The sequence below is a fragment of the Symphodus melops genome (assembly GCF_947650265.1).
Source record: "Symphodus melops genome assembly, chromosome: 11".
NCBI classification, from domain to species: domain Eukaryota; kingdom Metazoa; phylum Chordata; class Actinopteri; order Labriformes; family Labridae; genus Symphodus; species Symphodus melops.
Window position 1 is genome coordinate 8336711 of NC_136701.1, and position 17470 is coordinate 8354180.

Here is a 17470-nt window from a genome sequence, read left to right on the forward strand (position 1 = left end):
CACACTAAGTGGTGGAGAAGTGACATATATACGAGTTAATAAGAACGATCATGACCCTATGGATGTCACAGCTCATCTAAAAACTCGAGGTGGTCCCAATTGCAGAACTGACACAGAAGGGAAAGAAGGGAAAGAAGCTAAAGAGACGAAATAGGCTGTCCCGGTAACGGGCAGATAAATAGGGAAGGAGGACCCAATTGCAGCTAACAAAAAGGTTTATTAAAACAAAAGGCAAACTCAAAATCAAAAAAGGCAAAAACACAAAACAAAAGTTACTCAAAACTAAAATCCAAAACATCTTGAAATACAAAGTAAATCCAGAAAGACAGGGAACAAGCGATAGACACTCAAGACAGACTCCAACTGGAACAGACAACAACCATAGACAAAGACAATGAACTGACAAGAGGGTAAGAACACACAGAGACTATATAGACAGGAGTAATCAGATACAGGTGAAACTAATCAGACAGGTGTGGACAATCAGGGTAATCACACAGGCGGGAAACACAAGGAACAAAGAACACAAGACCAGAACACTAGAGGACAAGTACAAAGTAAAACCCAACACCACCAAAACCAGATATACAAAATAAAACAGGAAACACCAAAGACTAGACTTAAAACACAACACAGGACAAAAACTAACAAGCTACATAGGAGGACACAGGGAAACACACTGAAGACTAAAGTAAACGCAAGACTATGAAACATTAAAACACACAACTAAACAATCAACACTAGGAAACAAACAGAACACTAAGGACAGAATGAAAACTAAAACAAGATGAAACAGAACCAAAACATGACATAGACAGGGTCATCAAACACAGGGGAGACCAACAAGACACAGGTGAGGAAAATTCAGGGAAATCAGGACTGGAGGTAAAACATGCAGAGGCGACAAACAAGAACAAAAGGACATCACAATAGAGATTTTTGACAGGTTTTTGATTGACATTGTTTGACATCACCATCATCATGAAACTAAATGATGGACTTTTCTTTCAAAAGATTAAATATGGATATGTTATATTTAAGATTTTCAGATAGAGAACTCTTCTCTGTATCAATGAGGACATTTGACCATTTAAATAATCAGAAAGTGGTCATTAAAGGGAATTTTGTTTGAGTGTGTGTTTGGATGATATAAGGGCTTCCCAATCCTTCCTATATTGTATTTCACAAGATTGATTGTCTTGTATTTCTTAAATGACACTCATGGAATTAATAGAGAACGAGGGCTGAGGTATGAAAATGAAATACCCTCCATCTTTATCTGAGGACAACTGGTGTACCTTTGAACAAACTTAAATCTAATTTAAACTTTGCCAATTTTGCAGTGGTGCAGGTAAGAGTTGTTCATAAATGCTGATGAGGTGGATCACTTAACCTTCATTCGTCCTGCCTCTACTTGAGAAAGCTCTTCAGCACCATGGACAGTGCCAAAGAATCCGCACCACAGATGTGCATATTTTCATCACAATTTCTGTGTGAGATTTACTTTATATCTCGGATTCTGCCCCATTTTCCAAGAGCCTTTGTCAGGCTCATTAGATATGCCCAACATACTGTTAGAAAACCAGGGTGAAAAATCCATGACTCACTAAGTGTTGTATTTAATTTTCACTGATGCCTCAAGGTTACAAACAACAGTGTTGAAACCGTCCTGAAGGTACACTTGACCCTCTACAATAAGTAGTAGGGTGGTAAATTTGAGGAATCAAATAAACATGTTTACCCACTTTTAACCTTAGGAAAACGCATCGCACAAAACAAAGATTTTTCATCTCCAGGCTGCTGCTGCTGTAGGTAGAAACAGAAACTTCACTCAGGCTATTACATAATTGGGGATGTAAATGCGATAGAGTGTGTGTGTGTGTGTGTGTGTGTGTGTGTGTGTATGTGTGTAGGTGTGTGTGTGTTTGTAGAGGAAGCTCTCTTAAAATAGGCAAGATTGGAAAAAGAGGACCCAAATGATGAAAAAGATGATTTGAGTTTTAACTCAAGAAGAAGATGTAGACGGTTGGGTTCTGGGAAGGAAAAAAGTAGGGGGAGGGGGTTCTCAGACACACTGCATCATTTAAGTAGTCTACTGCCGCTGATGTCACTTCCTAAGCACCATAATTGGTCATCAATGATTCTTCAAGCGTTGAAGAATAGCTAAATTAAACACACACTCAAACACACAGGTCCTGTGAAACCATCAGCTTCACATATCCATTGGACCCTTAATTGCTCGGACCTCACACCGTCTCTTACAATGTCTCTGTGAGACACTCCTGCTTCACTCTCTCTCTCTCTCTCTTTCTCTCTCTCTCTCTCACACACACACACACACACACACACACACCTACACAAACACACACACACACACACACACACACACACACACACACACACACCTACACAAACACACACACACACACACACACACACACACACCTACACAAACACACACACACACACACACACACACACACAGTCCAACACCCCATCTCTCGTCTGTTGAGCGTCGCAATATTTCCCGCTCACCTGTATCGCACCTCCGCTGCCTTGGGCCCCATGTGGCCCCTCCCTCCCTGGACTGGACCGATAAATGGGTTAAGTCTGTCTCTGGGAGAAGCTGAGATAAATGCGGCGAGAGCGTCGGAAGATCCCCCTCCGCTGTTTTACTACCGATCGGCACCCAAAGGCACCGTCCTCTCCTCTGCGACGTGTTGATTCGACTGAGTATATTGAATTCAAATCGTGATTTATGAGCTATTTATGAGATTTTATGAGCAGGACACCGCCAGCAGCAGCGGTTCCCAGACCCAGACCCGTGGGCGGCTGGGTGGCGTCCGTCTGGGTGAGCTGATAGGACGAAGACTTGGCTCTCTGCTTCATCCCAAATCTTCCAGATATGGCGGTGAGAAGTGAGAAGTAGAAATCGGATGGGAGGCCATACATGTGCGTTTGTTCTTCAGCTGAAACGGACACAATCTCCCATTTCTTTCTCCTCCTCCTCCTCACCTAACCAGTTGATATTTTGTCAAAAAAGTGTGCAGCACATGATACCCTGGTGAATTCCCGAGGCTAGTCCCACAGACAGACTGAATGAGTTCATCTCTTGCGGTCGGACGGACTCCTCAAAAGCACAGGACGGATGCAAAAAGAGAGAACATATCTTGGCATTTTGGAACACCTTCAGCGTCTCCGCCTACGGTTTTATAACCGAGTTTGAATCTGTCACCGGGGGACCTGCAGTTTCAAAGACAGGTAAGGATAACAGTGTGTCACCTCTGGGTGGTTGTGTTAAAGGTGATAAAGGTGATTACGGTGGAGTAATCGTCCACTCATGCGTCTGTGCCGTTGATGACCGCACATCCGCGCGGGCGACTGCACCTGTTGTAATCTGTATAATGTGTGGCGCGTGCATTTGCGCACGCGTACAGAATAGATCTTCAAGTGTGATCACTGTTTATAATATCTGAAAAAAAACCGTCTGCCTATTTACATTCACTCTCCAACAGTATGTGCGCGCCGCGCTCGTCACTGTGCGCTGCGTGGGTTTGAGCGGTATAATTAGGTTATTACAGGTCCATCACACGTGCTCTATAAGTGCAATTATAGTATAATTGTTTCAACACTTGGTTGTGAAACACTTCAACACACATTATACATCATGTTGTATGGCTTTATCAGCCACCCTCGTGCTCACTTGCTGGGGCATTTCACGCAGGTTTCTGATAAATGCGTTTCAAGCTCACTTGTATTCATTCTCGCCTAATGTTGTAAAACGCTAAAGTTATAGAGATGGCCATATTGTAACCTGTCTCACTTGCATCCGTCATCTTATAACTTGGAGGTGACACATAGGGTCTGTATAGCTTATTACATAGGGTTTTTTAAGAGGTGAGTTGAGAGAGGGGCATTTTAGAGCTAAAGTCAAGTTGTTTTATGCTCAAATGAAACACATTGAGACACCAATTTGGTGGCGGAATAAAGCAGCATGTACAATGCGTCCAGCAACGCGTCCTCTGTATATGCGCGTGGGATTTCAACTCTTTTTACCGTTCGGTACAACATTTCAACCACACAAAAAGTAATTCATATAATATAATAGCTTATTTGATAGAGAATCCAGAGCACATATATCGACACCTACTCTTCCTGTATCCTGTTGGTGTAGCTCCAGAATTATTCACCTGGTTGTCCGATCAGGTGACCCCTCTTCGAGACAGCTGTAGTCGACATGATAGGCAACAGACACCTTACTAGAGGTAAAGATTAGGTTGCCTATTTGCCTTAGGTGACTTCATCTGGGCACTGACAATGTGCCATTGATAAAGCAAAGAGAAAAATATGTTGACTTTTTATGACTTTGAGTCATTCCTGCTATTCGGTGCCATTTCAGCTCGATACCTTTTCATAAAAAAATGTCAAAATGTTCATGATTTCAACATTTGATCTGAAGGAGGGCTTTATAAACTATCAGAAAATGATATTAGTCCAGCTCAGGATATTATAATCTATTAATTTTAGATAGATTCTTTCCGTGTGACAGAGGTCAAATGTCCACCCTGTTACCAGACATTATCATCTCTATTACGTATTGTTTTGAAAACCCAGTCATATTCTTAATTACATTTTCTTAAAGCTCAAATGTCCCTTTCTTTACACTTGAAAAGCATTGTAACATTTTACTTCTTGAACAAGCTTTATCTTGAAAAAGCTGTTATAGCTTGATGTAACACGTAAAGTCTTTTAGAAATAAAAGGAAGTTTGATGGAATTTGAAAAATGTTTTAAGTGATTGTATTTCACCAATTTATTCCCTGCAAATAACCACAAAGATAAACATAATGTTGTTGTATTTTATTTTATTAATATCCCAAAAACACATGGGTAACAGGGTGGACACACACACACACGCATGCACCATTTAATGAAATATTGTCAATGAAAATATGGAGACCCCAGGAAGAGTAGCTACTGTTTAACACAGAAGCTACTGGGGATCTTAACAAATAAACAAAATTGCCAAATAAGTTCCTATTATTAAAGAAATACAATTCATCTACCCCACCCCCTGACCAAAACAGGAACCTTTCCACCTCAAACTTCATATTTACTCCCTACCCATTAAACAACATAGGAAAAAAAATTACTGTTACTAACCAACAGATGTTTGAGGAAACGCTAACTATTTTCCTAACCAGATCCCAAGATTCTTTTCTAAAAAACTCCATAGTTTCTTCTCAAGCTGGAAAGACCTCTTCTTCAGAGGTAGTGGCTCCTTCATAAGGCACACAATCTGGTCATCTCTGTACCAGCTGATGTCCTCTCGTGGACCTGGCCAGAAAAATTTGTTGGCCCCGTTCTTATGCATGCATTTTACTTCGACATCATCTTCAACTTTCAGGATGATTCCTGGGTAAGGCTCCCCATCATAGCTGACAATGCACCACTGCCCGATGCATTCTGTGGAGATGATCTCTGGCCTTGATGGTTCATCAGAGGAATGTCCGCTGTCCTCTTCTTCAAAGCAAACCTCTTTGAGATCAAAACAAGCACAATCAATCACACCTTGGCACTGCTTGGCACAAGCACGTTATTTCCCGGTGTTTAATTTGTTCTGATATTTTCTTTTTCCTTCCTTCCTCCCTGTCCCTTCTCCATTTCTCCCTCTCTGTTTTGAGGTAATTTAACCTTTTCACAGGGTCTGCATCACAACGTGCCCTGTAACGCTGCTGCTTTTCCGCAGCAGACATTGGTGCCATTTTTCTAACAAATACAAGCATACTGATTTAAATAATTGATTTTTAAATAATGATTATAATAGAGAATACATAATACATTTATAACAAATGCCAAAACATGCTGTAAACACAAATTCACATTCACTGTGTCCACCCTGTTACTGATCATAACAGTAACAGGGTGGACGATAACAGGGGGGACATTTTATCCTAAACCTAACCATTTCTACTCCTATGAAGGAAAACAACCTAATACAAAACAACCATTAAGGACTATTTTGTACATATTTATCAGCAATATTTTCAATACCACAAAAAAATACTGTTTTCCACTAAATATAAGGGTAACAGAGTGGACATGTTATGCTTTACCACATCTATAAACAATTATAAAACATTGAAAAAAAGGTTGACAAAAGAGTGATACTCACTTGGCTTCTTGTTGATGTTTCCCTCCAACAATGTATCACTTCTTGAGAGCATAGCCTAAGAGTTCTGTTACCATGGGAACATTTAGGGGGCGCGTCCAAAGGGACTCTCACCAGAGTAACAGGGTGGACAGTCAATTCAGGGACACAATGTCTTTTAATGATTCTATGCATTAAAATTACATAAATGACAAAAACTATTATATGATGAGCAACATTTAAAAAAAGACTATTTACCAATAAAAAGAAATCTGGATTTTTTTAATATCTATGCCATATTTATACAATTTTAGTTGCGTAAACATGACTGGGGACATGGCATTTTAACCTGCCCTTCACTAACATGAGAACATTTAATTTAAAACAATCAATTCTGAGGATGTATCTTTTTTTCTATGGTAGAGTAAGATTTAAACTTGAAGAAAAACGTTTCAAAAAGAGTCTTGACCCAGTTTTAAACAAAATACACCATAATATGTCATGGGGACTCAAATGTCACCGAACGCTAGGAATGACTCCTTTATGTTTGCAAATCTAATCAGAAGGATACCATGTTAAAATCTTACCTTCCTCAACCAATCAATCAATCTGTATTTGTATAGCATCAATTATTTGTATAGCATCAATTCATAACAAATGTTTTCTCAAGACACACAAAAAGCAGATAAAGGACCTTATTCTTTGTATGATAACACATAGAGCAGGTAAAAAGACTGTGCTCATCATTATGTTTACAAAAAGCAGGTAAAGGACCTTATTTATTGCTATTACAAGAGCCCAGCTTAATCCGTCCTAGCGTGGCAAGAAAAATCTTCCCTTTAACAGGCAGAAATCTTCAGCAGACCCGGGCTCATGACTGAACAGCCATCTGCTAAACTGTGTTGGGCTTGAAAATGGGATGGGGGAGATGGGATAAGATGCAGAAAGAAGGATAGGATAGGAAAGGGGGGGAGATTGGTTGTTTGGGCAGGCCATCCTCACCAACAGTCCCAAGGAACCAAAAGCCCCGTTTCCACCGAGCGGTCTAGCTTGGTTCGTCTTGGTACGGCGCGCATTTTGCAGCGTTTCCATAAACCAATCCTGGGAAAGATTCCCAAATAACCGATCCGTACCGTCTCACTTTTTGGGACCGTTCTGTTGGGGTGCCAAGAATGTCGAGTCGACCCGAAAAGGTGGAGCTTAACACTGCAGTCTGCTGATTGGTTGAAAGAATCGTCACTTCCTGTGTTACGTCGGCAAACAAAACTCTGCCTTAAACCAAAACTCTGTTTAAACCATAGACTGTAATAGACAGCTGATTGTTTACGTCTGTATTTCTCCTCGTGGCACACAGCCTTCTCTGAAACAAAGCTTGATTGAGTTTTTATAATAAAGAGTCACATGCCAGTGAGAGAGTAGATGAACTGCTAGATGTGTTTCAGCGTTAGTTTTGTTTGTTAAGCGTTTTTCTCTTTTGTTGAATTTATTTGTTAGCGGTTAGCTGTTAGCAGTTAGCTGCTATCATATGACACTATTTACATTGGGCTATCGGCAACCGGCTTTTACACGCTGCCTACTAAATAGGGTACGGGTGGCTGTTGAAACGCAAACGTGATCGGGCTTAATCGAAACAAACTGTACCAAACTGTATCGATCCGTACCGGATTGCTGTGTGGAAACGGGGCTTAAGAAAGTTCAGGAGCTCTCAGAAAAAGGAATTGCTATCTCAAATTTAAAGATAGTGACATGCAGTAATCCAGCACGGGTTAAACTGATCAGATGGGAAATCGAATTATGTCTGACAGTAGTTTTATCTCAAGAAGCCACGGAGAGCTGACTGACTGATATTTTTGCTGACTTGAAGAAAAAAAATAATGTGTTGACTGATTTTGAAGTCCACCTGGCCTATGTACAGATCTTATTGTCACAAGAGTTGAAGGCTGAGGTAAAAAAATGTATTTCTGAATGTTTTGGTGGTTAATTGGTTGCTAACCCTAACCTGCTTTCTTTGATTAGATTTGATTCTGTTGTCGTTTTAGTGCTTCTCTGCTTATGATGGCAGTGTCCACATGTGCTCTTTTCTGCTTCTCTGCTAATGCTTGGACAGGGGGGGTGAAGAAAAAAACATGCTTCTCTTTCTCCCCATTTCTAGCATTTTGCTCTGTTGCTCCCTTTTCCTTGATCTGAGCCTCTCCCCTCTCTTCTGAGCTTAAATTTGTTCTGATCACCACACTGCAGACTTGAAACTCAGCTCCCCAGGGTGAGGGTGACCCCTCAGTTCAAACACCATCAGTCAGCCTCCCTTTCATTTGCTCCTTTCATCCTCTGCCTCCTGTCTCATACCTGTCTGTCTACTATTCTGTCTGTCTGCTACTCCGCTTCCAGTGCTCAGCCAGGCAATGAGGCTTATCAGATGGAGGTTTTCTACTAAAGCTTGTCCATGTCAATTTTCATCTCCATCTCTGTGACAACAGCCTGAGTTTTCATGAGTAGGAAAACAAAAATACAAATATACGGTAGAAAAAAAAGTTAGTGGGAGAGGCATAAAGAAGAGAAAGAATTAGAGTGTGACTGAATTGATCTATGTGTTTACATGTGTGCTGGTTTTTTCCTGCCGTAAGTGAGTGGGTGTTTCTGTCAGGGAGACAATCGCGTGAGCAGATGGACTGTTAAATCACATCCTCATATCAATTTCATACCATATGTCTTATTAGTTTTACAACTGATTTAATATTTTACTGGATGATGTTTCATTGATAGGTTTTGGAATTTAAAGATTTAGGGATCAATCATTACATGTTCATCAGGCAACAGCTAAAATGAATTAAATATTGTTTTGTTTTCAATATTAACAAGTACACACATTGACTTGTCTTGGGAGTTTAAACATGCACATGGATCAATTAATTACCATTTATAAATTAGTACACTACAAACATACCTTTGTATGTGCACATTTTTAACAAATTCGTTCATTTAACCAAATAGTTTTCTTCATGTGCAATTATCATGTCAGAAAGTTTAAAAAATAGTTTGATGTAAAAAAAAAAGTGTGCTGTTTTGTGTCTAACAAGCCTGATGCCAGAGAAGGTTGAAAGAGGCAGAAGGGTTACCAATCTTTGTCCTGACGATTCAATTCATTCATTTTTTTTATTTTATGATTATAGTATTGTCAAAGAATGAAGAAAAAAGTTGCTCAAGGACAAGGCCAATTTGCAAAAGAAAGTATCTTTCAACTCTGACCTCTGAATCTGACATGTCCTCGCCTACAAAGAAGGAGCTAAACCATCCCAGCAATACAAAAAATGCTCTATTCTGGGACAGCAAGTGCTCTGGATTCCCTCACACTCATTGTTATTATTAAGTTGTTAGATTTGTTTCACTGATAAATGCATCCATAAATTGTGTGTGTGTGTGTGTGTGTGTGTGTGTGTGTGTGTGTACAAGTTTAAATAAGTCTCAGAATTCCCCATTACATCTCTGTGAAGTTGCTTGCCAAAAATACACTCTGATCCTGTATTACACCTCTATTCAGAACTTCTCAGAACAGGCTGTGTCTGTGTCTGTAACTATGAATGCAACCTGTGTTCGTTCATTTTAGAACAAACACCTGTGGGAGTGTCACCCACCTGTGGAAGGGGGTTACTGCCCTTTGTGATGTCATCTGCCTGTTTGAGCACACAATTTCTGAAAAGTGGAGCAATCATAAGACAGAGAGGATGGGCTTTCTCATAATTGGGGGTTTTGTCGACAGACCAGGGACACATATTCCTGTTAGAAAAACCAGCTGAAGTGTATGTTGTATAAATTGTGACCTCAAATGTTAATTTTAATGTCATGTTCAAATGTTGTGTGTAAAAGAGAGATGATAACACTCCACTTCTCCATGGCCACTCCATGATAAGATGACAAGTGGTTTTATTATTCTTTGAGCTCTGGAATGGAGGTAGTTTTTGGATCATTATCCAGCAACAAGACCTTGGCGTGTTTGGGTGGTTCATTGTGGCTGAAACTCAGCTCTGCAGAACAAATACTCATTGGGTAGCTTTAATGTGCAACGGGACAAAAAAAGAACCAGAAGCAGATGGACTGAGCTCTAAGCTTAAAAAATATGCACATCATCACACTGCCTCACACAAACCTTTCTGCACACACACAGTTTGCTGTCTGTCTCTGTCTTATGCATTGACACACACCGATATTTTCATTCCTGCTGTTCTCTACAGATCACCAGAGCAGACTCCCATGACTTTTAACCTTTTGTGCATCTTTTTTTCAATGCATAGTGAGTGTCCTTTTTACTCCCTTGGCTCTGATTCCAAAAACCACAAAGGATTAACAATTCAAATAACAGTGAAGACGAAAGGAGAGCAGAGAGAGAGACGGAGAGAGGATGTTTATACTTTTACAATGTCTCCTGTGACAAAGACATCTCCACTTCAGTCTCTATCTCTCCTGTCTGGCAGCAGCCCGCTCACAAAGTACTCCTGGGATTTCTCATCCTCCCTGCATGTCTTCCTCTCTCTCCCTTCACCTCAACTCGCTTCAGTTCAACATGTACTATTGGCAGGAATACATGAAGCATATTGCCAAAAGTGTCAAAATATTACACTGGGCGAGCCCTCGGGGGGCAGCTCTCATGAATCAAAGCAGAGTCGCTCTGATCATAGGACAGCAGGGGCTATGGCTGATTGATGCCCTGAGGTCTCTTGGTGAGGTGTTGGGCGACAATGGGGATAATCTGGATGAAGAGGAAGTCAAAGAATCTGACGTGGGAGGTTTTGAAGAAAGAACACAGAATGACAGGACTGTATGCTTTTCCTCTGTGGACTGGTGAGGCAGCACAAAGCGCAAACAGGAGAAATACATCATGATAATGATTGCTCGACAATACCAAGTTTCCTGATTGTACTTGGATGGTAATTATCAGAACAATAACAGGCGAATACTTTTCTTGTGACTTCATTGAATTATAATGGCATTACATAATTTGTCACTGTGATTGTGCCACGAGGAGACAGTGGTTTGTCTCCAGAACTGAGCATTAGCAGAATAGAAAGAACAATGTTCCCTCCACAGGAGATTGCGTTTCTAAAAAGGACTCATGGCGACACTGGGAACCAAGGTTTCAATACACTTGCACACAAATGCTTCTTATGTGTGGTTCTCTCTCTTTCACACACAGACACAAGGTTTATTTAGATTCTGTGTATGTGTACTCTACAGGGAGAAGATGCCATTTCACCATGTGCGGGCGGGCTTGCTCTATCCAGACAACTACCTGAGCAGCTCCCTGACAGAGGGAAGTGAAGCTTTTCAGCTTACCAGCATCTCCACCGAGGAGCTGGGAGGTGAGTTTGCCTACAGAAACAGAGAGGTTAGAGGGAGTGGGTTAAGGGTTTGGAGGGGTACAAATTGGGTTATTGACAATTCTTGTTTTCCTCCTAGAACAATGCAGTTACAACACTGCAATTCTCCTGGGGGAAAAGACCTACCTGGATGCCAGCACATTGCTATTGTTAACCTTAATTCATTTTAAATAATTTTGTCTGAAAATTGACTTGATCAGACTCTCAAACAGAACTTACCAGACGTTGTTTATAACTGTATAGAGCACACTCTCATTTTAGCTGAAGCATTCCCCTTAATTCTATATGTGAACAATTACATATACGGTAGTCAACTATCCATTTTCCCCCCCCAAAAAAAAAAGAATTGAATTGAATTGAGTCTATTTTATGACCCATCCCCATTATAATTGAAAACATACCTCCTGAAATTCAATTAGGATGTATATTGTTAAAAAAGCCTGTAAGTCAGATTCTTTGAATAAACAAGTAGGTTAAACACTACTATTTACATACTACACAGGCATATGCTTAAATAGCAACTTACACTGTTTCCTGTATGCATCCTTCAAAGTACACAGGACATCCTGGTTCAACCTTGATTTGTACATTACTTGCTGTAGTTATATACATGCTTTCTCTCTGCATTAGAGTTTCTGTATTTGCTCAAAATGACGTGGTAACTAATCTATCAAACTCGTTTGGAGTACAAAACTATCATAAACGTTGGCCAATGCAGTGAAAATAAAACCTAAGAAGTAACAAGCTGTTGTGTTAAAACTGAATTGAATTACTTTTACTTTCATGCTGTCTTTTTGTGTGTGTTAAGTAAACGCCAGTCTGACTGCAGGATGTGGATCCTTACTGCATATGCCATTACATTTTTTTCCCATTTCAGGCTAATATGACATAAAGTGACATGTGTTGGTGTACAGGCTATACAAATAAAGCTCTAAAATACAATGTATGTACCTTATATATTTCAGACGTGTTCCTGTTGTGAGGACTGAGTATTGTAGTTTGCTCGAATGAGCTTTGGTATGAACTACTTTGTTGCATAAATCTTTTAAACCATTGTCTCTTGTGCACAACTCAACTCAATCCAGTTCACTGAAACAGTTGCCTTGGTGTTGTGAAGGCAGCGTGGTACAGTGGATAAAATGTCTTGTCATCATTAGCAGCTCTGGCCTTTGTCTGCTTTCTGTCTGTCAAGGGCAGCGGGAAGGGTAAAGTAGTTTGGACCCATGTTGAGCTATTATACAAATTAAATTCAGACTCTTAGACTCCAGACATTGTGATAAGCATTATCTAGGCCTGTCAGCCCCAGGTCCAATGCAGCCAATGGCATTGTTTGATGTGGACAAAATATCCATGGTGTTTGCTGCCAGCATTTAAAACTCTTAATCCCACTTCAGAGAGATGCTGAAGGTTCTTCTTGGATCAGCTGTTACCGCTGATAGAAAGCTAGTTGATCACCCCTGTGTTGGGCTCTGTATCTTTTCTCTGGTTTTGAGGCATTTAATCAATCACGCTGAGAACATGTACAGTCCTAAGGGAGGGTTGACTTGGTAATACACAACCACATGCAGGCTAGGACTGCATGCTGCCAGCCAGCCACACACACACACACACATACACACACACACACACATGCTTCAAACTGTAATACATCAGGGATTGGCTCGATTGAAAATGTGCTTTTCACCGTTGCTGCATACAAATACATCTCACTTTGTTTTGTGGGGTCGCACACACAGTCACTTGGTTCCCAATCTCTCTCTCCCTCTGATTCTCCCTGGGAAACAGTGGCTTGGTGCTCTGGTTTTATCATCAATTAATTCAATTCAAATAAAAAAACTTTATTTGCCAATAATATTCAAAGGCACACAGAGCAAAAGAACGACAGTGCAGTTATACTAAAGGTAAAATGTCAACAAAAGAATAAAGTGTTCAGATGCAATTACAAAGTTAAATACAAAAGAAGGTATAAGTGGACAGCAATCGGACTAAAGATGCAAACATACTTGCAGTAGTGAACAGGAGTTGAGGAACTGGACAGCACTGGGTTAGGGTTAAGGTTGCTCTTCTCCTCTATGTCCTGCAGCAGGGGCAGCGAAGCCAGTGTCCTGAGGGCAGCCACTCATGAGCAAGAGAGCATGTGAAGATTCCTGCATGATCCGATTTGCTAACCTGAGGCCCCGTTGAGGCCACGCTGTGACAGTAAAACAAAACAGTTGAGTATCGTATTGGCCTTTCGTTCACACGGCGTCGGTGTGAGGGAATCCAGAGCGCTTGCTGTCCCAGAATAGAGTTAAAGCATTTTTTGTATTGCTGGGATGGTTTAGCTCCTTCTTTGTAGGCGAGGACATGTCAGATTCAGAGGTCAGAGTTAAAAACGCAAGCTTTTGAATTCGCGCTCCAGGGTGGAGCGAAACTGATACGGGGGGCGTATCGCAGCCATGTGAACAAAACAGAGCGAACTCTCTGGCTGCGATGACCTCACCACGCCTCCCCCCCAGTAGTCGAGAACAAACATAAACAACAATGGCGGCGGATTTGTTACACTCTGAATAAAGAAGAAATAATCACAAAAGTGATCCCGGTCTGTTTCTTCATCAGGAGCGTTTAGTATAATTTTTTGAATACAACATTCACAAAATAAACAATATACAAGAGTACACATTTACACATTTTCTTACACAATGAAAAACAGTATTCTGTAACAAATCACTTTCGCACTCATTCTTCCCCTAAACATGCAAATTCCAAACTCACTCCGAGCCCATCAAAATACATAAATTAAAACATATATAACATCAAACACAAACTCATCCTCGCTCACATTAACCCGAAGTTCACAACAGAACACGCTACACACCACGCGCCCACGGGGTCTCCCATGCACGGAACACAGACTTGTGTGCTAGCTTACATACTGTTCATAAAACTTCTCCCATACCACTCAAATATCACAATGACAACGTCATGAAACTCCCCACTTTAAGTAACCCACCTCGGACATTATGAGCTGCACCTTTTTACAATAAACATACCTGAATAAAGAAGAAATAATCACAAAAGTGATCCCGGTCTGTTTCTTCATCAGGAGCGTTTAGTATAATGAAGAAAACAGCGCGAATTCTCCTGGTATGTGGGCGGAGACAAAACCAATCGATCCCAGATAAGTTTTACTCAGTGGATCACAGATCAATCAATCAATTAAATCACGTTTAACATTCTTTTAACATTCTTTTAACACTTTAACATTTTTTTAAACACTTTTAACATTCATTAAGCATTTTAATGCAACTATACAAGTTATTGCTTTTCAACCTGTCACAGATTCACTTGTGCTATGTGCTTTAGCAGCTATTCGCGTTGTATAGTCTCATAAAACAGAACCTTGATATGATACATCGTGTATGTTGCCGCTGAAAGAGCATCGAATACTTGCGGCAAATAGTTCAACCTTTACCCAAGCGTAGGGCGACCATACGCAGCATTTGGGTAAGACTTGGGAGAACTAGTCGCTAAAGAGGATGTTGTGTAGGAAGTGGTTGTACTGGTGAGGGTCGCACGTGTCGCGTTGTAAAGTTACACTGCCCACTACTGGTCGGGCGTGAGAACTACATCGTTTTCACTCAGGCAAGACCTGCCGTGTAGACGGTCTGTACTTTGGATCCGGATTAGGATCGTTTCGATGCGTTTCTGCCACAGCGTCTCCGTGTAAACGGGGCCTGAGTGTCTTCTGCTTGTAGATGGTCGACAGAGTCCTGACAGGATGTCCGATGATATTAGAGCAGACTGTGACCGTGCTCTGCAAGTGGTTTCTGTTCTGGAGCCTGGTGGAGTGGAACAAGCAGGTTATGGCAAATTTAATGATAATCTCGATGAAGGAGTAGTAGTAGAGTTATTGAGCTTCCTAAGGAGGTATTTCCACTGCTGACATTTCCTGAGAATCTCCTCTGTATCAGAGCAGAATTTCAGAAGGTTTCAAAGATGTTACCCAGGTATTTGTGCTCCTCGACTATAGCAACAGGCTTCCTGTGGATTATGGTGTTTTCTGCTGCGGTCAGTTCCCTCTGTTTGTTGGAGAAGGTCACCACCATGTCTCCGATCTTGTTGACAATTAGCTCAAGGCAGGAGCTGTCACACCTCTCCACAAACTCCTGAAGAGCTGGTCCATGGTAAAGAGAGGGGCCTGACAACAGAGACAGGAGAATTGTGTCATCAGTGTACTTCACCAGGTGATAGTTAGGCTGTGAGGTTCTGCAGTCATCTGTGTAGAGCAGGGGTGCCCACAATTTTTTGGCACACGAGCTTCTTATGAAATGACCATGTCAAAATGATCTACCTAATATAAATTTGCAAAACATATCTTTATTCAGAAAAATATTGTGTCGATCTTGTGTGGAATAAGTCATGAAGGATAGGGTTCTGAGTTGCACTTCTCAAGATTTTTTTAACTCGCCCACAACAAACATGAACAGTCACATGACTAGTGCACCGCTCATCCCCGCCTCCCATTTTGACTGGTGGCCACTGCTCACCACAATATTGAGAATTTTTTATATGTACAATAAATGTTGGTGTACCGTGCATAGCTGCCTGAACCCACATTGCACAATACAACTCTGTAAAAATTTTGTCATTACCTTCAGGGGTAAACCAGGTGTGTTGGAGCAGGGAGACGTCTAACAGTCTCAAGAAGGTAGCTCTCGTGCACTGGACTTGGGCACCTCTGCAGCTTACTCTGATGACTTGCAATGAATAGAATCAGCCAGGGATGCATAGTCTGGACAGTAGCTGCTAATAGCCAGCTACTGTCCATGAGCTCTGGACATTAACTGAATTTTGGCTTTTACTGTCAAAATCTCGTCCTCTACTAGAGTTCAGGTGAAACAGAGTTGCAATTTTTGCATCTTCCTGAAAAGGATAGCACATTAATGTAGTGATTGGCTTGAGTAAAGCAAAGTCTTGAAAGAGTTTGCCAAACTCTGACAGACACCTCTCAATCTGCTCTGTGTAGCGTGCACTGTCAAACTGCACACAGGCCTTTCCTGATTTTAGGTTCTGGAAGTTTGCTAAACCTTGACACTGGAGCTTTGAGGAGAGATGTTGCATTTTTCTTTTGAAAGCATTAACTGAGCTAAACATATTTATAACGATTTTGTCTTTTTCTTGCAGCTCGAAATTGAGGTCATTCAACATGTTGGTTTGTTCGGTTAAAAATGTCAAGTCTAGCAACCACTGATCGTCATTTAGTTGGTTGTATTCTGCATGTTTAGCTACATGGAAAAAACTCCTTAATCGCCAGACAGAGCCCTCGAAACATTGTTAGTATTTCCTTCAACTCAGCCATCTCACGTCAGTGTGCAACAACAACTCAGAGTGATTGCAGTCTGCCTTCTCCAGATGCACCTGGAATAGCCGTCTTTGAAGAGATCTGGTGCGAGTGGAGCACGCAATCTTCATTGCCACATCCATTTTTTCTTTCATGTTGAGCATCACGCTTGCTGGTGTATTATGCAGTGGTAATTGAGGAAGTCCAGGAAAGCATTGTCCTCACTGCACTGCACCTTTCTCTTTCTCAGCTCGCTTTTCGGAGGGAAGTCATTGTCATAATTCTTATGAAGAGTCTGAAAATGCCGCTCCACATTTCCCTTCATGGTAGACTGGCAGATGAGGCAGACACACTTCCAAAATGACATTGTGAAAAAAAAGTCCTCCTCCCACTCTGTATGGAAGTGGTAAGTTTTTGGCTTCTTACTTGGTTCAGCTCCCCCACTCATTTTTACATCCTTGCTTCAAGGTATGCGGTCAGTTCTAAGCTTGACTCAGGGAAGAGGGCGTCCCCTGCCTTTCATAGTCCCATAAGTTACACCAGTTAAAAAACTGGGCAATTCTCATGATTGGGCATGGGACACAAGCTTAGGTTTGATTACCCTGCAGCTGGCCACCTTTGATGAGGG

General features: G+C 41.2%; 1 protein-coding gene and 1 long non-coding RNA gene across 2 annotated transcripts in view; one reads left to right on the forward strand and one right to left on the reverse strand.

The window, feature by feature from the left end:
- The first annotated feature begins 2456 nt into the window (after positions 1 to 2456).
- Positions 2457 to 17470, forward strand: part of caln2 (calneuron 2) — a 53380-nt gene continuing 38366 nt past the window's right edge. The window contains exons 1-2 of the mRNA XM_079356614.1: positions 2457 to 3261; positions 11377 to 11501. Coding sequence (XP_079212740.1) covers positions 11384 to 11501 — 118 coding nt within the window. The 5' untranslated portion in view covers positions 2457 to 3261; positions 11377 to 11383. The remainder of the gene's footprint in view (positions 3262 to 11376; positions 11502 to 17470) is intronic.
- LOC306832172 lies at positions 4850 to 6256 on the reverse strand. The gene is made up of 2 exons (XR_013780192.1): positions 6175 to 6256; positions 4850 to 5537 (listed from the first exon to the last, which is right to left on the reverse strand). It is a non-coding gene; the product is annotated as an uncharacterized lncRNA (long non-coding RNA).